Below are 26202 nucleotides of genomic sequence, written 5' to 3' on the forward strand. Positions count from 1 at the left end.
CAGTTGTTGTTTTAATCTAGACTTGTACCACACTTCTGGCACTCAGTAAGAATGACACAATGCCATCAAACTTCCTCTGGCTCTGAGAAAAGCTGGAGATTTAAGTAACTAATGATGTCATGATCAGGATGCTACTTAATAATGTGTGGAAATTCAGTATAAGATCCACAGTTTACAGGACCACCAAGGGAAAAAGTCACCGACAGCAACACTACAGATGAAGAGGTGTCAAAAGATAAAGCTTTTCATACAAAATACTGACTGAAGTTAGCTTGCAATGAGTCAGTATACTCTCCATCATCACTTTGTTACTTGCCAGCATGAGCACATGCGAGCTAAAACCAGCACTGCAAAATTCAACTGCAACATCGTGACTTCTCTGTTTATGCTGCAGTGACTGTTTTAACACGGGTGGGAAGCTTCCAGTCGAGATTACAGAGGTTGCAGAACAAACTGAATTCCTTACATGTCTCCAAAATATGGGTTATGGACCCAATACACCCCTGTTTCTGTGGGTCACTGCAGGACAATTATTAAAATTCTCTTGTACAACTGATGAATCTTACATGAAACCACAAACAGCTCTGCACCGAACAATTCCATTCCACAGAGGTCATTTCAGATTTAGCTAGTCAATGTCACCATATTTATCCTAGTTTCCTTCTAGTACAGATCAGGAAGTACAAGAGCCATGGCTGGCTCCAAGCAATCCAACAACCCTTTGGCTACACATCAGGTGCGTCTGGGGAAATCAGCCCTTCACAGCAGTGCAATGCACTGTGTGTCACACCCAAAAAAGACTTCTCCAATTTGTTAATGCCTTCAAGAACACAAAAAGGTAGTTCACTCAATCCTACAACGTTCCATCAGCAAAGCAACATGTTGGTGCAGCTCTTACACACAAGAAACATCCTGGCACACGAAAGCAAACAGTTAAGGTAGAAGAGAGACACATTGTGCACTTGAACACAGTTATTCTGTACTATGCAGCTTCTCAGCTGAGAATAATTTGCCTCTCTTGTCCATGTATCAAATAAGAAAATCTTGATAATGAGAATTGTTATTCTGATTGGAATAAAACAATGTCCTTTATTATTTTAAAACAAAACCAAAGGTCTTAACTTTAAGAGCTAGAGCACCACTTACACAGCAACTATTCTTAGAGTTGGGTGTTGCACCTCTTGCTGTGAAAATGACATGCTCAACTGGAATTCTAAACAGACATTCAAGCTAAGAGCTGTTTGCTCTATTTCCCATACAAATGCCTTATGGCATGAGTACAACACACCTGCAAGCTCCCACAGATTTCATTGATGTCTGTGCTCAGCACGCCGGAAAGTCTGGCTAGAAATAAGGGACCAAATTAATAACCACTTACAAGGCCACTGGTTTGAAGCTACTCACTCAGCATCAGGCAGGAAGTCTACAGCAGGAAAGTCAACTCTGCAGCTAAAGGCAGCTGCTGTCTTTAAACACCAGCCACAGTAGTTTATTGTCTGCAGACTTTGGTAGTTATTTGTTTTGAAAGGCGTGTGACTCTTTCAGAACACTGACAGTCTCCAAAATAAAGCACACTAAATTAACAAGTTAGTCTTACCTTTATGTAAAAAATATATGGAGTACATGATCTCATGAGGAATATCAGAGGCTAGACTACAACACACACACAGGCCTCCTAAAAAGACAAAATAAGGAAAGAAAATTCACTTGTCCAGCTGAATATCTAGACATCTTTATACTGTACAAAACTAAAGCAAGACTGTTTCAAATTAGAAACTAAAAATAATTTCTCAAAAAAGGTAAAGATTACAGGAATATCTGTTATGGACTCTAAACATCATTTAGCTAATGAAGCAAAATCAAGAAAGAACAGAGAAGTCAGTCTGGCATGCTGGAAACCTGGGTCCTGACATGGCCAGTTCTTCCCTTTAGGGGAACTACATTTTAGCCCTTCCCAGGAGAAATCATGCTTGCAGCCAGAAAACTGATCAAGCCTTTTTCTCCACAGACTGCCTCAATCCAGATATCTTCTGTTCACGAGCTGTCAGATACGCTCAACAACATAGTGAAGCACTGTTTCTTTGCTTTTCAAGTAATCTCATATTGGCAGCAGCATGAATACACTACTAGAGCTTTCTCACACCAGAAGTGATAGTCACTTCTCCCCTTTCCAGCCCAAAGAACTGTTAATTCCTTTTTCAGGAGAGAAGTCAGTCCTTGGGACAAGTTTATTTCAGCCAGGGTACTGCATACAGGAATGTTTCTCACTCCCAGCCTAATTACACATTAGACTGATCCTGTTTTGACTCCACTGGATGGTAAACCTGCCTTCATCTCTTATAAAAACTTTAATCCCCTTACTCCGATGCTTTGGCATTCATGTTAGAGCTGGAAAAGCTCATCCGCAAATATGACCACTCACCTTTTACCTTTATTGAAAGTTTATCATTTAAAAGAAGAAAAGAAAGTAATACAAATACAGGTACTGTGGTGTAAAAATATGTGTATAGAAGCTATACAGAAAATGGCACAGTACAGAAAAAGCACAAGTACAAAAAAAGCACAGCTACCAACTTACATCATTTGATTAAATGCCTCGGTATTTCACACCACAAGGCTGTTCCATAGCTGTGATACAGATATGGCTGAGACACTTCACACTTCTGCCTTCTGGGGAACATAACTACTTTCTTGAGACCCAATTTTTCTTTCTGCTTATTCTTAGCTGACTGAATGTTGTTTGATACAGTTTTGCTTGGATATTTGATTCATTCAGACAACAGACAGGGCATTTTGCCAGAGCACTTGGCTTCTTTCAGAACATGCATAATTTTTAAAGTAGCAGCATCAGGACTCATGAGGAAGACTGGAAAAGCTCCAGCAACCCACAAGGCTGTTTTATTATCAACAGCTCCCTTCCAGCACTGTACATTTCTTTCTTGCATGCTGGAGGCTACTGCGTACACTGCTCTATAAAATGGCACAACATGCAAGCGAGCATGTTCAGACTGAAGTGTCAGTGTGTAATGTGCAAGCTGACCACAGAAACAGCAGCTATGGGGGATTATTAACAGGATGTGCATCTTTCAACTCAACAATTTTGGTCCATGTGTCAACAAGCTGAACTACAAACAACCGGAAATAACAAATGGTGCTTTGTTAATACAGGCAGAAACATGGCAGCCTCAGACCAGCAAGTGTCCAAGCGCTGTTACACCTGACACAGCTCTGGCAATCCCAGTAGAGCAGCCAGAGACTGAGAATACACCACAGACTCATTTCCTACCCTTAGCAGTGCTCTCTGCAAATTAGAGCTGGGTTGTGCTGCTGCAGGGAAAGCTTGTTAGCCTGTCGCACCTGTATGGTAAGTGTTTAGTGTGAAAAGCCAGATCTTCCACACTACCCATTTCAAAATCACTTGCAAACAGTAAAAGCTGTAGCTGAATGTCTCGAGGTGAGAAGACACGTGAAAATATACTTAGATGGACATTTATCTTTCCAGAAATAAAAGGGAAAAAAGATCTTGACAGGAAAGGAAAGGAAAGGAAAGGAAAAGGAAAAGGAAAAGGAAAAGGAAAAGGAAAAGGAAAAGGAAAAGGAAAAGGAAAAGGAAAAGGAAAAGGAAAAGGAAAAGGAAAAGGAAAAGGAAAAGGAAAGAGAAAAATTTTAAAATTAAGTTCTACTCCTATTCAGGAAATGGCAGTTACAGCTCTGGCACTCAATAAAGTCACCCCACTGAGACTCTAAGAGTCACCTATGATATGCAGACATTAAGTTTTCCCAAGGAAACTTTAATTTTAAATTCTTCATTTCTGTTCAAGCAAAAACTCAAGACATGAGGCTGTAACAGCATCTCAACAGGGCATCCAAATGCCACAACTCAAATACAACATTGCCCCAGGGCATTTTGTCTAGTTGTACTGACTTAGAAGTGACTTGCCTCACTTCAGCTATCCAAACATCTCTCATTTAGACTCCTATACAGCTAACAAAGAAAGAAGGATTGAAACAATCACCCTCTGGAGATGCCTATTTCTCTTTAGAAACATAGTCCAGATGCCTAACTTTCAGGCAGATGGTTAGGTGATGGTAAAACAGTGCCTATTGCAGTGCTAATTGAGACCTCTTACTGCCTGCATTTTTTTTAATACTGCGCAAATTCAATAGAAAAATATTTTTAAAGCACTAAGAGAAAACATAACAGCACAGTGTTTCCTTAATAACCACTGAATTCTGGACATGCGAAGTTAATTCTGAGACTGGAACTGCTTGATCTCAGCTACTCAAGAAGTACATGGGGGTATTTATCTGGAGAGATTTCATCTGTGCTGAGTGTAAGGAACAGAGTTACTTTTCTGCTGTGGAATGGAGAAGTGAGAAAGGAAAAGTGATTTCATTCAGAGTTCAGATTGACAGGAGCCAATAACAGTTTCATAAAAATGGGAAATTGCATGGAATATTCCAGTCTGAAGTTTTGCCAATTATGCTTTGCCAGGGATGGCTGAATGGTACAAGGAGGGATACTGGCATTAATATCAGAGGTGTGCTAGCAGTCCCGCAGAAGGTACAGTCTGCACCACAAAGAACTTGCAGTCCAGTCTTGCAAATCACCACTGAGGCACAAAAGGGAACTTTAGTGTGATTACCCACAGTGTTCTTCAGCAACTAGGTATGGTTTAGCACCAAAATAACTTGCTCCAAACTGTTAGTTACCCAAAATGACACGTGCAAGGTAATCCTCAGTTTCAAGCAACATTCAAGGAAAAGCCACATAGAGTAAACTCATTTAGTCAGTGCAATTTTCAAATTATGCGTTTTACAGTAAGTGCAGTGAAAAGCACCTGTGAAAGGTTCCACACAGACTTTAAATATTGTGTCACCAGACAGAAAAAAACATTTTATTTCAGAGTAACCAAATAAGAGTCTTGTTGGAGGATGACTGAATTTCATCCTAAACTCAAGGAGGTGCTTCAATCTGAATAAACTCCAGAGGACTTTCAGTTTAAAAGGAAACATATACACAAATCAATAATATTTTCCATTATTGGACTGGCTGTTTATATAAGAAATTGCCTTGCTAAGAGAGAAAAAGCCTAATCTACATTTGAAAGATAGAAACTTGTCTTTCTCTTACTTCTAATTCCTTCCCTCTACTCTTTATAAGTGTGCAGTTTGCCTTGGTAGGAGAAAAACCCATGTAAGGAAGTTGTATTTCACTTGATTTGCATTAATGGTAAGTTCAGCGCAAGTGGCAGACAGCTCAGAAGTTCACTGATGTGCACAGCAGGCCTTGGGGAGTGACATGTAAAGCCTCTCCTGCAACACTTCCCGGTACAACTCTGCTGACTACTCAAAGGTTAAACAGATACCATCTCTGCCTGCCTGTGTGGTCTAATTCAGAAGCTGGAAAAAGCTGTGATGAACAGGTACCTCTTGAGACCAGTTTTTAATGCAAAAAAGTTCATGGCATACATTAGGATGAAGGGAAACTCCAAAATCCTAAAGGTTTAACAAACATGTTAGGTTTTACTTTAAAGAATCATATATATATACTAAATCCTTGAGTAGCACATACCAAGTTTAGTATCACATACTTGGGCCCTCTAAACACCACATACTAACAGCAATACGAAACTCTTAAAGCCTGCATTGCGCATGCTCTGTGTACATATGTCCACTCTGTAACACAAATATATACTAGATCAGAGACCCAGACAAAACCTTCCTTGAATTTACTTTCTAACACAATTCTGGTCAGCTTTAACATTAGATTGCTTTAATGTAACACACAACACCATACTTTGGTGTTCTGAAACTGACTGGAAAATGCTACGGTGTTCTTAGACTGAGATATTTCACTAGAGGAGGGCATGGTACCAGCTCTTTGAAGCTGGGCTACTAAAAAGTTTCTGGGTGACTGTTTTGTTGTTGGTGTTGATATGTAAAACCCTGGGTACTTCAGCTCAACTTCACTGCAGCTTTCAGAAGGTAAAATTTATTAAGGCAAATAAAGCACAGTTGCCTTCTCCCTCTCCTCACAGTTACCTGTCAAGTATGCTCTAAAGGAATACAAATCTCACACTCACATTATAAATGTTTGTATTTTTGTGTGGTTTTCAATATTGTATGAAGAAATTCAGTAATCAATTAGGACTATACTGCATGATAATTACTAGTGGATGTAATTTTGACCATATTTGTATTTGTTCATTACCTGCTTTACTTGTAAAAACTTGAAGGTTCAAAGACTTAGATGCAACATCTTGATCTTGACAGTAATCATATCCAAAATTCACAAGTCTATGATCAAATAAAGATCACTAAGTAAATCACTTCATCCACAGAGATTTATCACAACAAAAATATCACCAGAATAGTCACTATGTAATCAAAATATACTAATTAAATTATAATCAAATGTTCTGTAATGAAAGTTAAATTAGGCTTTAACCAATTTGCTCAACGCTGTTAGAAACAAGAATCCCAAAACTGCACACTGTTATCCAACAATTTATAACATACCTGACAACTTCATATTCACTTACTGCATTGTCCAGCCATTCCCATACTTTGAAGTGAAAGCAAGTTCTCATGACATACTGTAAATCCAAATACTTGTGACACTGATAACTCAAAGGTTTTGCAGACTAACTGTACAGCCCATGTCTGTAAAGCTACATTTTAATCTGCGATACGGACACTACTTTCAGTGGAAATGCTTGAAAAGAAAAGCACAAAATCACACTCACACAGAATTTGTTACACCATTACATTTTCAGTCTCATGCTGCCTGTGCTTTAATGGTCTTATGTATCTTTAAATTTACAAAGCCTATTTTCACCCTGCAGAACAAACACCCAGCAGAAGATTGTAGTCAGTCTGCTCTAGTTTTTGTGTTGCTGGGTGGGTTTTTTGTTTGGTTGTATTTTTTTCCAGAAAGTATTTTGATCCTGGAGGGATTTTCCCCTAGGTCTTCTGCAGTAATTTTGAAAAAAATAAAATAAAGTAAAATACAGCACTGAAGCTCTTACAAGAGCTGTGTTCTTTCAGCACCAACTGCAAGAGGATACACTGCCCTTTTATGGGGCAGCCTGCACATGCAGGAGCACCACACTGGGCCTCATGCACAGCACTGAGGCATTCCAAGAGCCACAGCTTGGGCAGGGTAAAACTCAACTACCTTCAGCTACTGATACCTGACCTAACAGCTCTGGCCTCCCTTTTTATTCACAAAAATACACAAGCCCTTTTGGAATGTAAAGATCAATGAGGATTATGACAGAGTTAAACCATCCTGACTAGATTTTTCCCTCAATTAAAAGGGAGCCCTCAGGAGACAAGCTCAGATGCAGTCATGTGCATGGCAGACACAGAATCAGACAAATCTTCGTCTTTAAAAGTGCAGGCTGATGGAAAGAGCATGCTGGAGGAGAACAGAATACAGGCAGTGTCTTCACAGGCTATAAAAAGGAGCTACTCGTTTGGTTAACTGCCCAATGAAACTTGCAATAGCAATTAAAAATGCAGAGCTTCCCTTGACAGAAATTTCGACATCACCATTACAACATGCCCAAGGTTAAAACAAATTAATTTAAATAGGTGTAGCATACTCAGAAGATTTAACCTATAGCTAGAGACAAATTGCTCTTCAGACAAATAATTTTTTAAATGGCACTAAGAAGCAGTCAAGGATTAAATTACTTTTTACAGTTGACCCTGATGAAAATAAGAACTGGAGGTCTGGACACAGTTTTCATGTTATTATGTTCCAGTACCATGCAAGCAACTGCAAACAAAGATATTGTGGCTTGGACAAATTTTACATGGGTTTGTAAAATGTTACCATGTATATTAAAAAGAAATCAAAACAAAACATTAAAAAACCAAACAACTTACTTCAATTGTGTGTCATTTACAGCAATATCCAGGTGTGATTCCAGCTGTTAAACAAAAAAGAAAACAAACTTGTTCTTTACAGAGATCAATATACTCTGTTTAGTATTTCAGACCAGTAAAATGCGTCATAGTCACATTTCACCAGGTTCAACATTTTAACAAGTTTATTTATCCTCCTCTAAATCCTTACAGCCACTTCAAAAACCCCCATAAAACAGATTCTCTTTTAAAAAGAGAAAAAAAATCACTGCATTGCAGGAATTTTCAGCCACTGGGTCAAAGGTCTAGTAACAATGACATGTTGTAATTTTTATGTTCTGTTCTTTGTATTTTAACTGCAACAAACGTTCTTGTCACTTAAAACTGACAAAAAATCAGTACATAGTTTCTTTGTCTAGTGCACTTGATAAGTCTGCTTTTTCAAAAGCTGAGTATTAGATCAGAATAGTGTCATGAGTGTCACTTACTGCCTTCTAGGTCAATAAAAGTGTAATTCCACTAAAGTTACCATACTGTGGCAAAATCTGAATCTGACTGAATGTATTCTTGATAAGAAACTAATGCAAAAAATCCCCAAAAACAAACAGAAATACAAACCCTGGGTTTCCTATGAAAAAGTTTCATTGATAAAAAAGGCAAACAGATCTCTGTACCAGTACCTGGAAAACATAATTACATCCCACTAAAAACCATTATATAATAAAATACTCAGAACTTACTATTGAGTTAAAATTTTCATCAGGATAAAACTGGACACACCTTAAAGTACTCTTTGATTCCTGGAATTAAAAAGGACATGTTTTTAAAGTAAGAAAGTATATTGTATAGACTGAAAAGTGGTTGGATACTCAGAACCATTCTTCACACTCAAACTGCTTTGCTAACAGATATGCAGAAGTTAGGGGACAAAAGAATTTAAAAACCACATATAATCCCTCACAATAGCACAATGACATGCTTCCTTCCTGTCCCAGATCATTATCTGCCAATCATATATAATTGCGTGGGCTCTCACTTGAAGCACAGCAATACATGTCTCACACATTTTAGAAAGTTTAAAAAATATTTTCCATATCTACCTATATGGCAAAAAGAACTGTATCTTACTTTGGCCAGCTCAAAAAGGGTATCTCTGAAACAAAAACATGAATACATTTCTCCATCACAGTTCACTTCCTGTTATTTCCTAACATTCACTTTTTTCATGGCTAAGAAGAGTAAATAAAAACCCTTTTTTATTTACAGAGAATGCATCAGGTGCAAATAGCCCCTCAGACAAAATAAAAAATCCGAACTCTAAGAGTTTCAGAGTTTCTTGCCAAGAACCTGTCCTCATTTGGTCACTCAATAAGTCTGCATACAAAATACTTTCTAGATGTGAATTCTCTAGAACAGAGGTATTACTCTCAACAGTTTTGGATAGATTTAGATAGTTTTGAATAATAGACTTTTCTAAAGAAAAAAAAAAAATTTACAAGCCCACCTTTTTTATAGAAAGCACTAAGACCAGAAGTCTTCTTGCAATTTACTAAGCACAATAGCAGCTAAGGCAAGTTTGGCTTCTGCTTTGGGTTATTTGAGGCAGGAACAAGACAGACTATCCTAATGAAAACAAACTCCTACTTCCTACCCCACACACTCAAAACTTCACTGTCTCTAGATAGGCAGGAACAAAACTGCAAGAATGACTTTCATCTCACCTTTGGAACAATGTAGAAGAGTCTTTGTTCCATCATATCCCACTGTGCCCAAACGAGGTCATCTACAACTTTGGCTCTTGGTAGCTGACCTGACTTTTGAATCACCTAGAGGGAAAGAATAAAAATATTAGAAACCATCAAATAAGGTTTTGTAAAAATTATGCACAGTCTGTGCTTTAAAGAGAAAGGCAGTCAGAGAAGAGGCACAAACAGTAAGGAGCTTGGAAGGAACAGACTCCATCTCAGCAGCACGAAGTCCACCTTTGTTGTGTGCAAGGTGCTCAGTTTAAAGAGATCGGAAGCACAGTTTTCAGGGTACACCTACTAACAAATCTTTTCGTTCAGGCTTCCTTGCTTGCAAGAAATACACCATTTAAACTACTCAAAGTGAATGAAGAATAGCAGCGGCACCCTTCCTCAGAGAGGAGAGAAATACCACAGTTAGTTCAGATTCAGCTACATTAACTACTGAAGGAAGATGTATCAGCTCTAAAAGAGATTTCTATCCAAAGTCTCAGCCATTTGAGAGAGAGGGCTGGAAGTAAGGAAAAGACTAGAACGATGGAAAACTGTTGGGATTGTATACATGCACACTTGAATGATATAGGGAGGTTTAATTTCAACCAAAACAAATCTGTTTGTCTGAAGGACATCAGATCAATCCGTTTTCTGGTTATACTTAAGTCTTTACTCCACTACTGTAGTCTAGCATATAAAACCCATCTGCTTTAAAGGCCATGATAAACTGAGAAAACCATGAAAGATTGTAAAGTGACCAAAGTCAGGTCCTTAACTTTTCCTTCAAAGCCTACATTCACCTCCATAATGCAAAACATAGGCTTTGAGGACACAATTATTTACTATATTAGATGAATGTTTATTAATAGTAAGTCTTTCAAGCAGAGCATCCACAATTAGTTGATGACAAATTCATGTTAAAAACAGAAAAAGAGATGAGGGGAAAAAGAGATTGGAAAATTCACTGTACTTGGACTGTATCTAAGTTTTACATATTTTGTTCATTTGTTTTTTTAAGTGAATCCTTTACTGGGTTCACACAGACTCACAAAAGGCAAGGTTAGGAAGGTGACTCTGAAAATATTTTAAATGGTTGCAAATATTTTAAATGGTTTAAAAATGAATAAACACTATGTTTACTCCCAACTTCTAACATACAGAAGCATTCAGCAACACATAAAAAAACCAATAAAATAAGTAACTTTCCTCATAGATTACAAGGTGTAAAGTTTTTCAATCAGCTTTGTGGTTACCTGCATAAGTTGCCATACTAATCAATGTTTTCTTTATAAACTATGTGTTGCCCAAGTATAAAACTACAAAGGCTTTCAGTTAATTAATTAAAGTAGAAAACCTCATACCCAATGATTTTTCAATCTTACCACTTTGTGTTCTTCTTCTGCAACAACACGAATGTCAAATTGTTCAATATCTTTAAAATATTAAAAAAATAATTACAAACAAACATTTTCAAATGCTTTTATGCAGCTTATTACACAAGCCCACCTCTGAGAATTCTGTAAGAACACTTTAGGGCCAGGAAAGTTCAACTCAGTGTAAGAGGAAATCTGTGATACATGAGCACAGGTGCCTAGACAGAGATCTGGATTCTCTTCCTTTCCTCAGTTGAGAGTGGCCTCAGCCATAACACCTTGTGGACACAGTTCCCTGCCCAAATCATACAGCACAGGCACAAAGAGCAATGACTGGAATGTGCCCAACCAAGCCAAGGAGCACACGTGGAAAGAAAGAGTCTGCAGAGCAGCATGCCCATGTCTGAGACTATCCCTGACCTGTTTCACTTCCTATCACGAATACCCCTCACAGTCCTTTCCAACACAAAATTCCTTAAAGTTATCCACAGCTGGCCTGCATGAGAAGTGCAAGATTCACCCAGCAGATCTTGTGTTTCTGTTTAGCTCTGTCCACTTCAGTCTACCCAGGGCTGGTGTCTAGCTCAGGGAAGATGGGCCTCTCCAAGGGGATGGGAAAGCAATCTCACTCTATAATAAGAAGGAAAAACCCAGCCTTTTCCAAGTGCCCACCTTTATCCATTCCCTGCCATTAGATTAGGCTCAACATGCAATGTTAGCTGAATCCAAGGAACTATTGTCCCATTCCAATCCCACTTCACATGTTAAATGACAGTCCATCTTTCAGTCAATTGATTTGCTCTGAATTTACATAGGCAGCTATAACAAATCTATTTTAGCTTTTTTAGAAATAAAGATAACTGATGAATGCATGAGCTAAGCAACTAATTGTAGACAAAGATGGCCATTCTGTTAACATTGAAAAAAATCCAGTAAATGATACAGTTTTTGAAAGACCTTAGGAATACCTAGAATAACTCACACCCTTCTTTTTCCCGTTTTTTTTCCCCAATTTAAGTATACCAAAACCATAATCTATAACAATCATCTTCAAGAAAAGAATAACAATGTACTTTGAAAATATTAACTCACATTTATCTTCTGAAACTAGCAAGAGACGACTTTCTGTAGAAGAATTTCTGCCTTCAACTGGATAAAGAAACTACACAGAAAGTTTCACAAAAGTAAGTAAAAAACCAAAGTAGTTTAGAACAGTTATCTAAAATGTTTTGGGGTTTTTTTTCTGGATATTTATGTATTTTTAAATTAAATCAGACACACTAATGATATTCAATTAATAAAAATAGCTATTATTACATATTAATAGTCATCAGTCACTATAACTGCAAACCGTGGAAGACTGAAGAGAAAAAAAAAGGAGCCTTCATGTTGGAGAAATATTGTACACCAAACATTTTAAGAAGTTTCATTTTTTTATTTCTGTGAAGAAACAGGGTGACATTATCTCTGTAACAGATGCAAGATAAAATGAGGTATTTCTGCACTAAACCATGTTTTCTCCCTAGCACAGCATATCAAAAAAGGCTTATCCTTAGATTAGGTGAATAATTTACCTGTACTCGAACAGAGCTATCCACAGCCTTTAGGACTCTCACATTATTAATGGGATGAACTTCGATTAGCAAGGTTAAATACTTGGATACTGCAAAAATAATATGTTTTAGATAACAGTCTCTTATGTACACAAGTTTGTTTTCCAAACAGAAATTACATGAGAAAGAGAGCAAAAGGGTTGAATATTTCAAATAGTATAATACAATCCACTTGCAGTACCTGACTGTAAGACCTGACTTGCTCTTTCTTCCTCTGTATATTGACAGAAGCTGACTGCTGTGGGGGGAGAAAAAACCAACACAACCACAGTGAGTGTTCATATTTGATAGTAATATTACTAAACATCCTTGAAAAATGAGCATCACAATTCTTTTACCAAAACCATACATGTTAAAGGAACAACAGAAGCCCTTCTAGATGTAGGAGGCATGCGTGAATGCAGGAGGAGGAAGCAAACAAAGGGTCAGTGTGTCTTAGATGTTTTAATAAAACAGCAATATTGTCACAGCTGTGTCTTTATGTTGTTACCTACATTATCTGATGATGGATCCACTGAAATTCATAAACTGCTGCAGACAACACATAGGTCAAAATAGATATAAGTAATTCTAAACCCAAATGAATCATCCTACTAAACTAAATCTTTATCAAAAAAATTTAATGATAAAACATATATTTACCCAATAACGTCCTTTCATTGTTGACTGAGCAGCTGATTATGTGCAGATCCTTCTCAAACACATAGAGGTGCTACAGAGAAACATGGTAATGTTAATAACAGTGCTTTTTTAAACTCCATAAAGGAAATAATCTAATTACTTCTTAGGAAAATGCTACTGTCCAGTACACAGCTTCTGCCTTTAAACCAAATCTTTTCATGGCCAGAAGAACCATATTTCAAGGCTCAGTTGTAACAGCTCTCCTTTCTCTCATGTTTGTTTTTTATGAGTTCTTTTAAGCTCTATGTTGCCACTTGAGCAGTACAGCAGACTTTTATGTAAATACAAAATTTCACTCATTTCATACTATTATGGGGACACTTGCAAAGGCCTGTTATCATGGTTCTAGTTACTGAATTGTAGTATATTTAGTTTTAGAATAAAATAATCTCTTACAAATGGTAGCATCAAACAGACCAAGAATGCACATATAAAGAAAAACCCAAGCATTTACTTCTTGGCACATGTGTGCAATGTGAAAAGGAGTAGAAAGGACTTGTTGTTTAGAAGGTTGTTTAGAAATAAAGATTGCAGACATGATGCTTTACTCTCAAGCCTTTCAGATGTTCTGCAGTGTGGTGCATTTTAATACTACTGAGAATTGTACCAATACCTTCTCCAGTATCTTTTCTATTTCAAACAAGGATACACTCCTTAAGGACATAACATACTGTGTTGCAAAGCATCAAAATCTGAAACACTACAGCACTTTCACCAGAGAGAAACCTGGCATTGCTCTCACCTCATTTTGTTTAGTTTGAAGATCGTACAATCCAATGTGAGTATTTCTCTGATTTCCCTATGGATGAGAACAAATTAGCACTAGCAATATAAATATACACAAAGTTAAACATTGCTCTTTTTTTTTCCCCTGTTCTCCCTGCCCCTTGACACACATCCTCACACACTTCCCTGTCCTACATATAAACAGGCAGTCAATTATCTAATTCCAAGAAAGCAAATTCTAATTCCAAGAGAACAAAGATTTATTTTTTCCTTTTAGAACTAACCCATGGGATAAAGCTGAAATGTGGCCAATCCACAGCCCACAAGCCATTGCATAAACCAAGTGCCTCTCTCTCACTTTGCTTCTAAACTGGTTTTAGTTATAGGCAGTAAGGCCAGGAAAAGAGATGTCTGTACAAGAATCAAGAGGGATGCTGCGGCCCCTGGAGACTTAAGGCTGGTATTCCAAACTTCACCAACTTGGTGGGTCATTGCTCCAAAAGGGAGCACAGAAACATCAAACATCACCAAAAATCATCTCCCAGTGATCTGGCTGTAGCCTGGAAAAAGGATTTCAGGTCTGTCTTAGGAAGTGATTTTTTGAAGGCTAAGTATTTTACAAGTTCACCATTAGCCTTCTGCCTTTGAAGAGTAACATAATACATACCCTTTCTAGCTTATTGATAATTAATATATGATGATTTTGTTTGGGGCACTTACAAATGTTTGGGATTACAAATCACAACTTTACTACTTCTTAATTTTTACCATGCCTTAAATTTTCAAAATATATTAAAAAAGAAAATTCTGCTTTGCAGCATACACTGGATAGCAAATTAAACTGATGTCTATTAATGTACTCTGGGTATAGGCACTAAATTGCTAAACTGCTGAAATTAAATCCAGCCACACAGGCTTCAACTTACACAGTGAGCATCATTGTTTTTAACAACTGCTTAGGGGGAGAGGGGAGAGATCTGTGGTTATTTACAAATTTATGGTGTCTTTGTGAATTTGAAACAAAAGCCTGAGTATTCGCTTCCTAAGGGGTCTATTTCTGAGTGTCTCATTATTGTTGTGGCAATGACAAAAGTCTTTGACTTCTGATTTAAACAAGGAAAACAAAATGTCTTTATATTAAGACACAGGCTCCAGCCTTCCTAATTTAAGATTAGGCAAATGCTTTCACAAATAACTTTTTTTTTCAAGTGTGTCTGAAACGTTAACACCTTCTGTACTTAGATACTGAAAAATACACTTTACAAAACTGGTAACAGAACTACATCAATGCCCATGGCCATGCATAAACTAGGATACTTGTTTTCATGTGCACTCTGAAGATTCTTGCATTATCTTGCAAATAGAATTCACTTCTGTTAAAAATATCTTCCTTTACACTACTAATGTCACAAAATACAGACACCGTCAAAGCCCCTGTACAACATAATACTCTAAAATGAGCTTGAAAATAAAACTCATTCTCCACCTTCTCCTAGTTTCACACAGAATACACTTAACTGTCTCTCACTTAGAAGACAAAGGTTGTTTTCTATTTGTATCTATTGGGGAACAAGCCAGGCCAGCTCAGTCTAGTTTACATCCTGTGTAAGTGCCATACAATTCTTCCCAAAGAACAGGCAACAAGTGGCCAGTTCCCTAAGCTCCACCAACTGTTTTGACCAGATCCCTACAGACTACAGTGGGAGCTTAGACACCCAGCATGCAGGCAGACACCTACATATAGATGTGTGAACCTTGAGCTACAACTCATCCCTTGTGCCAGTTGCAAGAGCCTGAAGAGCACATAAGGCAGTTAGACTGTCAGAGGCCCAGAAAAGCTTAGTGTGAGATTCCACAGGTACCAGAATGCAGCAACACCACACACACAGAGTACCAGATCTTCTGCTGAGCTAGATGATTAGTTGCATTAAGTCTTCTAGAGTTTTGAGCAATGAAAAAATCCCAAAATTTGACACACACTTTAGAATTGGTTTTATGGTTACTATTGTCTTGTACAGACTCCCCTCCCTATGCTTGTACCAAAGGAAACATCCACCCACAGTTAACGTGTATTACACCTTGATGAAGGCCTCACCTCTTCCCTTAACCCTAGGGAAGCTGGAGAGTTTTAGCATTGTTGAGCCAGAGGGGAATGAAAGCAGCCCTACTCTACTGGAGTTCACCTCATATCTGTACTCCTCAAGAAACAAGATCCTCCAGATTCCAGCTGGATCTACAGACTCCTCTGAGCTGCACAGTCAAGGAGCACAGCTTGTCTCATCAAGGAAATGATGGGAATGAGATGAAGTTTCACCTTCTGAAACCATTAGAAAACCCACTTGGATGTAAAACTACAAATATATGGAGAGCAAAATCCTATGTTAAGAAGTCGGCTCTAGATACTTCAGGACATCACAGTGGTTACCTCAGACTACTTCAATAAAGTGTTATGGATAAATCTTAAAGAAAGGTATGTGCAGAAATAGGGTTAGATAAATGGTATCCTAAGACATCTTAGTAGGAGAAAATATTTAACTAAAACACTGCTCACAGTTTAATAGCTAAGCTTTGCCGAGAAATTGAGGATGAAATTATGTGCTGCTTGTGAAGTGATTTTAAAAAATTGCATCTCATTCATGGGGAGATTCTGGCCCAACAAAAACTCAAGGGCAAAAACCCTATGGATTTAATCAGGTAAGTACTTTACTCTCCATTTCATCATTCTTAACCTTTGTCTGAAGTGGAGACAGGTATTTTCCCATTGCCCAACCACCCAGGTTGTAATCAGTCGTGTTTCCATGTTCTAACACTCACTGCAAAACCAATCAAACTACAAGAACTGAATTCAATTCACATACAGTATTATTCTCAACTATATTTTTATAAAGTTCCAAGATGGACTTACCTTCCAGGTATAAATAATTTTTCCATTTCTTTCAACATTTACAATGTAAAGTGCTGATGAATTCTCAGAAGTGTCTGAAATAAGAAGTACAAAAAGGCGCAGGATTTTCATTTCAGATGGTTCATAATATAATTTATGTACATTTTAAGCAAATATGCTAAATATATTTTTACATGTAAATACTTATTTGCATTTTATTACTCCCAAAATTACTCCCTTCTGGAAAAACAGAGAGTACTTCTTACATCATGATTTAAACCTGATAAACTTCAACACAAATAGTCACAGGATTTCAAAACATGCAAGAAAAAAATTATTTCTGTAAACTCCTACCTCTTCATTACAATTGTGATTCTAATGGCCAGTACCTTTTGTTATGAAAATGGAATGTGCTTTTTCAAAGAATAAAAAAAAACAAACCAAAAGACCCCCTCGCATTTATTCATTATACACAACATGGGGTTCAAACAGTCCAGTCATACTCCAGTTCTCCACACACTTCAGGAAGACAGTTAGCCTGAGGAATATATCATTTGCTCACACCTGCTCCTTCAGCATCTCAAAGAAAAACCTGAAAATAAACTACATCTTTAGACATTAGTTCTACAACACCAACATTTCTGTGCCATTCTTAGCCTCTCCTCCTCCAAAAAGAAATAAGTAAAGAAAAAAACAATCAAAACCCAAAGAACCACAAGATTAAATACCATATAGAGAGATAGGCAACCTACCTACAAGTACAGGGAACTAAACAATGAAGGACATATGGGATGTGAATGAAAGAGTACAGTTAAAATGGAAACAAATGAGTCGAAAGCTACGATGGACACAGAAAGAAAAGAGCTTATCTAGACAAAGCAGTACAAAATAAAAAGAAAACCACCAGAAAAAAGGATAAAATATTGTACTCAAGGTGACAAAAAAGCATGCTTTTCCTGATACTGCTTTTATGTTTTGTAATCACTTCAGCCATCAAAAATGTATGCATCTCTGATGGAATTTTTACTAAAAGCTGGGATTTTGCCCTTAGTAAGGTTGAAGCTGCATTACTGGTCTTAATTTTATAATAAAGGTGGACTGGAGGTCAGTAAGCATCAATATAGAGAACTCTCCACAACCCTCTGTAAGCATTTAATCAAGTCTGACACTATTTACCTGGTGGTTATCACAAAGTGTTGCTAGAAGGAAGACACTGAAACTTATTTTAACAAGCCTGATACTATAAACTGGCTTGTACAGTTTGCAGTGATAAAACTTGAAAAAACTGTTTTCAAGTATTATCAGAAGGAAGTAAATTTTCTATTTTGTTGTGGGATGACAATGAAAATCCTTCCTGTACATTGAGCAACACATCACTTTCTATTGGTTTCAGATCACTTGAAGTACACTACAATACCACTACATTAGGGCTAGATGGTGACAGCTGGGAGAGTCTAAGATAACAATATACTCTTTTTTTTCTGTTATCAGAAGCTTCCTGGAACTTAACCACTACCTCAAACTTTCAAGATGAGTACTACAGTCTCCATATTCCCTCATGAAAAACTTCTTCAGAACAGAATTTTGGTAGAGAAGGTCCATGAGCAATCTCTGTGTCAATGAATTTCCCTATCATCTGACATAGACATTCTAAAGGTGCTGAAAAAGTTCTGAATCAGAAGAAAGTTTCACATCACTGAACAGTCAGTGGGAATATGGAGGCAAAGAAGTGGCAATAGCCTCTGCCCTTGGAAAGTCCTGCAGTAAAACCCTGCACATAGAATTACAACTCCTTCCTCATGCCCACAGCCAAGACCAGCAGATGAAGGGCTGCAAAAGAACCAACCCAGCCTGCCAGCCCAGCACCCAGCTTTTATCAACATAATCAGGAGAATGCAGAGCTGGATTTCCTGAAGGCCATTATATGCAGCTCATATGAAAGTAAGTGGAATAAAGAGAACAAGGCTGGTTCCCTTCACTTGCCACTCCCTTCCTCTCATCACAGCTACTCCCAGCTCTCATGCAATTTGCAGTTCTCACATGCTATCAAGTGCTTTCAAGTCCTTAGGAAAGAAAATAATAAATATGAATAACTAACATCTGAAAACTGACACAAAAGTACCATGACTCCTGAAAATTACTTGCTTTCTGTGATTAGATATTTCTTTGATGTTTAAATTAATCTTTTCAAATCCCTACCTCCCACCTTCACATTCCTAATATGACAGCATTGCATGAGGGGGAAGAAGTCACTACACAAAGATGAGTTAAAATGAAATACAGCAGTGCTGGTATTTGATCAGATGCACCTTCCAAACTAGATTTTTATGATTCTGTATCACCAGGAACATTACTGAATGAAGAGTCTATTACATTTTAAAAGACTCAATACAATTTTCCCCTTCCCAAAAAGAAGTCAGTGCCATTTTGAGACCTTTATGCCATTAACATATAGGTTGATTTATCTTTGAATTAATCACTGATGAACTAATAAATTCATAGATTAATCAGTTATGCATGGAGAATTTCAGAATTGTACCTCAGATCCCTCCAGTACACATTTCAACAATTGTTCAGTAAATGTAGAAAATGCAAAGTACTTTTTAACAGATTTTGTAAATGGTGGCTTGGTAAATAATACTCTTATTTTCCAAGATGATACTTTCTGATTTGTCACCAAACAAAATCTTAGGAGTCTATTTCATAACAGACCCTCAATGTGGGAAGCAAATTAAGTATTTTGAGTAAAGTAAAAGCAACTAAAGGCATTTCAAGCTCATCACACCGTGCATGATGATATTTCTACTGAAGCACTAACAATTACAGTATTATTATTTTATTAGAATAAAGTTTTCATCGGTTTCTGAAAAGCAGAACTGAGCCAGCTGCTCTGCAGATTAATAACAAGCAAAAAGCCACAGTGCCAAGAATACGGGAGGTCACTTTTTTCCAACCACTACCCCGAGCGCTCGCTATGCTGGCGATCGCACGGTGCTGTGACAGCTGACGCTGCATCTAATTTTAAACTAGCACTCATTTACCAGACACACGAAAGTGTTCAGGCTGTGGGGTTTTTCCTCCCAGAAAGGGGAGTAGCGTGGGAGAGGGAGCAATGATAAAACTTTTTTTTTTGAAGGGGGAGGAGGGGAGGAAAAAAAGAGAAAGCCCCAAACGTGTGAAGAAGCAGGAAGAAGAAACAAGTTGTGGAGTGTAGCAGATGTGTAAAAGTGTTTTCGGCATGTGAGAAGTTCCTTGAGGACACCAAACTTGCCTGCCTCGAGTCCCCCGGCACCCGAGGGTCGCTCCCTCGGGCCCCGGCCGCTCCCCAGCCGCCATCCCCCGGCCCCCGCGGCCCGAGGTCCCGCTGGGGACCCGCACCCGGGGCCTCGCGCAGCCCGGCTCCTCCGCGGGCGGGCGGGCACGGAGGCGGCCGGAGAGAGGAAGGGACGGCCGGCCTGAGGGATGGGGCTCTCCTCGGCCTCCCGGAGCGTTACCTAGAGCCGCGGCGCAGCCCCGCTCTGCCAGCCAGGGCACCACGTCCCTTCGCAGCTCGAACTCGGGCGCCAGGCGCAGCAGCATCGCCCCGGCCCGGCCCGGCGCCGCTCCGACTCCGCCGCCCTCAGCCCGCCCCGTGGTGGGGGGGGCGCCCATCGGGTGTTCCGGCGGTTCCCGGCCCGCTCCCGGCGTCGCCGGCCCTTCCGCTTCCTACCGGGCACGGCAGCGGCGGGACAGCGCCTCCGAGCCTCCCGCGGCGGCCGGCCGCCGTGCAGGTGACCCGCGGGACTCGAAGGCTCTCGTTTTCCCCATGGAGCGGGCGCCCAGGCTCCCCCTCGGGCACACTGGAAGAATCACGGAATCACAAAATATTTTGAGTTGGAAGGGATCCACAAACATCATCAAAGTCCAGCTCCTGGCCCTGCGCGGGTCAGCCTCAAGAATCACACCATGTGCCTGAGAGCGTTGTCCAAACGCTTCTTGGTGCTGTGACCGCTTCCCTGGGGAGCCTGTTCCAGTGCCCATCCGGCCTCTGAACGAAAAACCTCTTTCTAATATCCAACCTACACCTTCCCTGACACGACTCCAGGTAATTCCTTACTGTCACTGGTCACCAGAGAGAAGATGGGGCAATCCTTTTGGAAGCTTCATCACGAAGTGAATCCAAGTGCCTCAGACAGCAGCCTGTCAGTGAGGCCTGGAGTTGTAGTCACCTGGTGTTCACCAGGATCAGGAGGCCCCCTGATGGGTTGCCCTGGTTGTGATCCCCCAGGCAGCATTAGCTGTTTTCCAGAACTTCAAGTAGCATCCCTGTTTTCTGAGGCTGTGCACTCTGAAGTTGCTTGTTGAATAGATGGAGTCTCTGTCTGTAAACTGCTGGCAGAACTTGGGGTGTCCTCTCAGACTAGGCCTGGCCTGATCCTGCTTTTCATCTGCAAAGGAGGTAAAACTTCGTGTAATCTTAGGGGGGGTTGTGGTTTGTTTGCTTGGGGTTATTTTAGCTGTTGAAAGTATTTGTAGCACTGATATGGTACTACTCCATGGTTATCTATAGCCTGCCTGTAATTACCATTTCCCTTCTGAAATGTGCTGGCTGATATCGGCCAGCTAAAGGTGGCATATGAGTGGAGAGGCTGTGAGGGCACACACACCAAGCTTGATGTACCCAAATACAGAACAGCTTGAGCCTGTTCTAAGAGCTAATCCTGTACCAAGTTTTTCCCCATCACTGCTAAGTTCTGGAGCTATAAAAAGGCCAGATCAGGATCAGGTATGTCTGCAAAGCGTGGATGAAAAGCAGATTGATAATCAAAATGCAAAGCAGACATGCTTTTCTTCTCAATCTCCATATTGCCAACTTTTACAATTTTACCACAAGTTTCGTAATCAGCATTTTTCTTAAAGCTCCTTAGATCAAGGGCAAGAATTTCAGCTTATATTTTCACCGTTGTGAAATAAAGCTTGAAAATGTGACCGGAATATTTATTTTGGATGCAAAAGTAGAAAACAGACAAGAGCTCCCAAATGGATGCAATTTTAGAGAGATGAGATGGGGCTAATTCATGAGTATTTGGGAATGACACAACTGGAGAGGCAAGCAAAGGAGTGAAAAACAGCCAATGAAATGACTGATTCTGTAAGTATATGAAAAAGGGGAGACTTTGACTTGGAGAAAGTCTCCTGCACCCAGATCTGGAGTTCATTTAAGGCCAGATGAGGTCAACTGACAGAAGTTTTCTTCTGCTGTAAAACATAACAGAAAGAAATATGGAAATGAGTAATAAAGAGTCTGCCTCTAACAACAGGACTCCAAGTGCAGAAGGAGGAGAAAGAAAATTAGGTATGTTTGACTAGTACAATGGTACTGGATTACAACAAAAAACCCCAAACAAAGCAACTGTCACTGTTCTTTTGTTTCAATGCTGACCATGCCACTTGTTATAGTTCTTGAAAGAGAGCCAACAGAACTGATGGATGAACTATTCTCTAATATTTACAGATCAAGAACCATATGACAGTCCCTTAGAGAATCTTACACAGGATGTTAAAGGCCTTTGGGACAATAGGAGCTGCATGTTGTTAACATGTAGTTTACCCAGCAGACTGCTGGGTCTGTCATGATGTGAGCTGGTGAGCAGCTGTGTGGACAAGTGGGTGTGGAGGACAGCCATTCACTTGTGGCCTGTGTGTAAAATCCATCCTACAGTCGTTGTTTGGGAAAGAACTGGAAGGATTTGTACAGGTTGGTGGAGGAGTTTGTGCAAGACATCACAGTCAGGTGTGTAGTAGGAAAAGCTTTTCTTGTTGTGAAAGTAGTTAACAAAATTTCTCTCAGACTGTGCTTTCACTAAAAAGGACTCTTCATTATTTTTGTAAGCCAAATATGTTTCCATTATTTCACATAAGGTTCTCAAGACTCTTGGGCACTCCTAGGCACTCCTCACTCAAGCCATAGAGTGGCACCTTATCTCCAGTGCATCATCCTGGGAACTTGGAAGCTTCTCTGATGTTAGTCCCTGAAACTAAGGCAGGAGAAATTCTCACAGAAGTTTCCCCATCTTTTCAGTGAGAAAAAGGAAGTAGTAGCTTGACAGGTGAAGAGATCTGAGAAACAGAAAGGGATGAGGTGATTAATGATTACTATCAGGGTGTAGAGATACAGAAACATGACAGGAACAACCATGTAGATCTGGGAAAGACCAGCATACCAGCAGAAACTGAAGGAATAGATGGGAGCAAAGAGCCCGAATAGAAGGGAATGAAGACGAGGGAATCTGGAAAGACGAGACGAAGGTTTATAACCAACATAGAACTGAAGTCAATCTTCCCAGAATTGTAGTAAGGATTCCTAATTTTTCTTGTAGTCCAGTAGTTGATTTGAAATCCACTAGTTTCAGGTGGCTTATCCAATAAACAGACAGTTATTACTTCTGCAAATTTCTTTGGTTCAAATGTAAAGGTTTCCTTGTGACTCCTAAAGGTCCAAAACTGCTGATAACCCTGGGAAGGTCATTATGATTCCATGGTGTAATTATCTGTACTTTCTCAAAATTGGTTAATTTTACTTGATTAATTTTAAATTATCACAGGAAACATCATAAAACACTCACAGTTGATGTGAGCATTAAACTTTGCCTTCAACAAAGTGCCTACTTATCAAAGCCAATCTTTGAGTAAAAAGAGACAATCACAGGTTAGGGTCTTTACAGTCCTACTTTTAAGGAAAAGTGAATGGTCTTGCATAAGAATTTGTAATACCATGAAGAAAACTTAATCCATTGCTGTTCTTTTACCTCAAGATACTACTGAGTGTTTGCTACTGCTGCTGTCATCTGAGTAGCACCTAAGGCTTTGAAGTGAAATGGTATTTCTTCTTTCTCTTCCTGTGTTTCCACTTTTATCTGTTGTTTTTTGGGGTTTTTTTCACTTCTACCATTAATTAATACCTAATTCTTTCACGACCATAAATACTAATTCACAGATTTAGACCTTATTATGTAAATATTATTATCCATATTCCTTGAGCCATCAGTCTGGCTATGCACATCAGAGGCCTTATCTACAGACCAGGAGCTCCTGGTTGAATTCCTAGAAGCACAACACATTCCTTAGAAACCACAAAGCTGACTCATTCAGAGATCCTCAGATAATAACTCAGTATGGTGTATCAGGCCACCTTAAAACTGATACATAAAATTAAAAAGTTGGTGCAAAAGCTGTAAGCATCTAAAAAAACCCTTAGTCTTTCTTCAGCACTCTTTGCATTAAGATGGAACACGATGTATTCTTGATAACATCTCCCAACTTTCTTAGATGTAGAAAGAAGCTCTTGGTTTAAAGAAACAACCCAATTTCTTATCTCTGTCAGGTGGAATTAATGTTGTAACCCATTTGTCCCTTTTGCTTGCATCATGAAACGAAATTGTGAGTTTTGCTCTCAATTTATACTCAGTTTCCTTTTCTGATTATCTGACTGGGTTAGTTTTGGTTTTTTAGTTCCAATCTGAAGCTGTGCAGGCACAGGAGGTGATCCTGATGGAGCAACTCCCAGAAGTGGGATGTGAAACTAAAGCTCTCATTAAAAAGGGACAAATTAAATGTTTTTGTTTTCTTTTTAATCAGAAATCTGTTCCTGCCTTAGTAACGGGAGGATCTCCCTCGAATTTTTATCTGGATTGAGTCTTGACCACAGGGAAATCATTAGAGAGCAGTAATGGCCCTACTGATTGCATTGTAACCATTATCAGCATTATTTTACTGCTAACAACAAATTTTGTGCTAATTTCCTGTGTGCCTATAATCCCTTTTCACACAGTTCATAAGGCAAGAATTACAAAATTATACCATGACACAAGTGTGGGGCTGATGAAGCATTGCCCCCTGACACGGCAGTGATGGGTGTAATGTACCTTTCAGCTCTCTCAACAGAGCAAAGCTTTGTTCATGGAAAAAAACCCGTAAACCATCAGTGTGTTCCACACTGGGAAATAATACATAAGGCTTCTTATGAAGAATGAATATCTGAAATAATTATTTAAGCACATGACAGCCTGGCAAACAGTTCATGAATTTTTGGGAAGTACTGCTTACTGAGGGCAACCTCTTTTCCCGCCATTCCAGTAATAGAGGGTTTATTGTCATCATGTCTAGACAGCTGTTTCCTTGAAGAATGTTTTGCTCCAGTCAAACACAAAAAATATACATAAGTTTTCTTCCTCAAGTTGGTGCTTAATATGTTTACTAAATCCTCCTGGCAACACAAATAAGATGCAATTTGAAATCAATATTTTAGTACCAAAGTGTGCGATTCAGAGTTGGTAGAATAAAATGCCTTTATTTTGGTGTGTGAGAATACCTTTTTTTATTCTCTTTAATCGCTGAATATCAGCATGGATTGGAGTTATTTCACTGAAATCAGTCAGCATCTGCTATGGAAGCCAGTCCTTCATGGAGGTGCTTTTGTATGCTTTGTTTAATAATTCATCATAGGAAAGAGTCTCTCAACTACTACTAAAAAAAAACATCTTGCTATTCACGCTCATGTTGAACAGCACCTTTTTTTAAATAGCTTCATTGAAGTCAGTACCATGCTCAAGCCAGTAACCTGAGTGAACAAGGCTCCTGAAACAGTTAAGGTATTCCTCAAAGTAAGGGAGGGGAAGAGAATGGGACTTAGGGAAGTCTCTGACTGTCGTCCAAGTGGCCTTTTTGTTTCCGCTGCTTCTCCCTCCATGGCCCAGGCTCTGAGGCTCCTTTGTTCTTTCCACAGACTAACCCCTGCTAGCGCTGATGAAAGCCCTGTGAGCACACTCTGTCTCAACAGCTGTTGGAGGAGCTCTTGGCTGTATGTTTATTCTTCCAGCTCCAGCCTGATTGAGATTCATCAGTAGGGTTTAGAAACTTGCCCTTTTTTCCTTTGTGATCTTTCAGTTTTGACTTCATTTGAATTGCAAGAGGACTGTGTCAATACTTTGCAACAGTTGCAATTCTCTTGATAATTGGTATAATAATGCATAAATCAACAGATCAGTTAAATTTCTTTCACTTTTTAGATGCCTTTCCATTATCATTTTTATTGTAAAATGAAAGAAATATTTAGCACAAAAGCATTCCTTCAAAATGTAAGGTAGCAGCACTGTAGAGCAGAGACTGTAGACAGGGACAGCACAGGATGAACACATCAGTCTGAATTTTGTCTCACTGAGCTTCAGCTGCTTTGAAAATAGGGTTCTAGTGTGAGGTTTTTTGTCTAGGCTCCTTCTAGTTAATGAGGAAATGTAAGAACTCCAGAGGGTAGTTGATACCACCTGGTTTTA

General features: G+C 39.1%; 1 protein-coding gene across 4 annotated transcripts in view; it reads right to left on the minus strand.

Annotated features, from left to right (window-relative positions):
* Positions 1-20525, minus strand: part of GSAP (gamma-secretase activating protein) — a 47065-nt gene extending 26540 nt beyond the window's left edge. For 3 of the 4 annotated variants that reach the window (XR_014226346.1, XM_082280313.1, XM_082280312.1), the window contains exons 1-13: positions 20386-20525; positions 16913-16986; positions 14024-14080; positions 13243-13312; positions 13095-13131; positions 12562-12838; positions 12080-12149; positions 10997-11046; positions 9597-9701; positions 8616-8675; positions 7897-7940; positions 6215-6300; positions 1598-1675 (exon numbers count right to left, since the gene is read on the minus strand). Coding sequence is in view for 3 of the 4 variants with exons in the window: in XM_082280313.1 (XP_082136439.1) it covers positions 1598-1675; positions 6215-6300; positions 7897-7940; positions 8616-8675; positions 9597-9701; positions 10997-11046; positions 12080-12149; positions 12562-12838; positions 13095-13131; positions 13243-13312; positions 14024-14080; positions 16913-16986; positions 20386-20470 (1093 nt within the window). In the remaining variant the exon portion in view is untranslated. The remainder of the gene's footprint in view (positions 1-1597; positions 1676-6214; positions 6301-7896; positions 7941-8615; positions 8676-9596; positions 9702-10996; positions 11047-12079; positions 12150-12561; positions 12839-13094; positions 13132-13242; positions 13313-14023; positions 14081-16912; positions 16987-20385) is intronic. The other variant, XM_082280314.1, reaches the window with a different exon arrangement.
* Between the last annotated feature and the right edge of the window lie 5677 nt (positions 20526-26202).

The sequence above is a fragment of the Coloeus monedula genome, assembly GCF_965178545.1.
Source record: "Coloeus monedula genome assembly, chromosome: 4".
Taxonomy (NCBI): domain Eukaryota; kingdom Metazoa; phylum Chordata; class Aves; order Passeriformes; family Corvidae; genus Coloeus; species Coloeus monedula.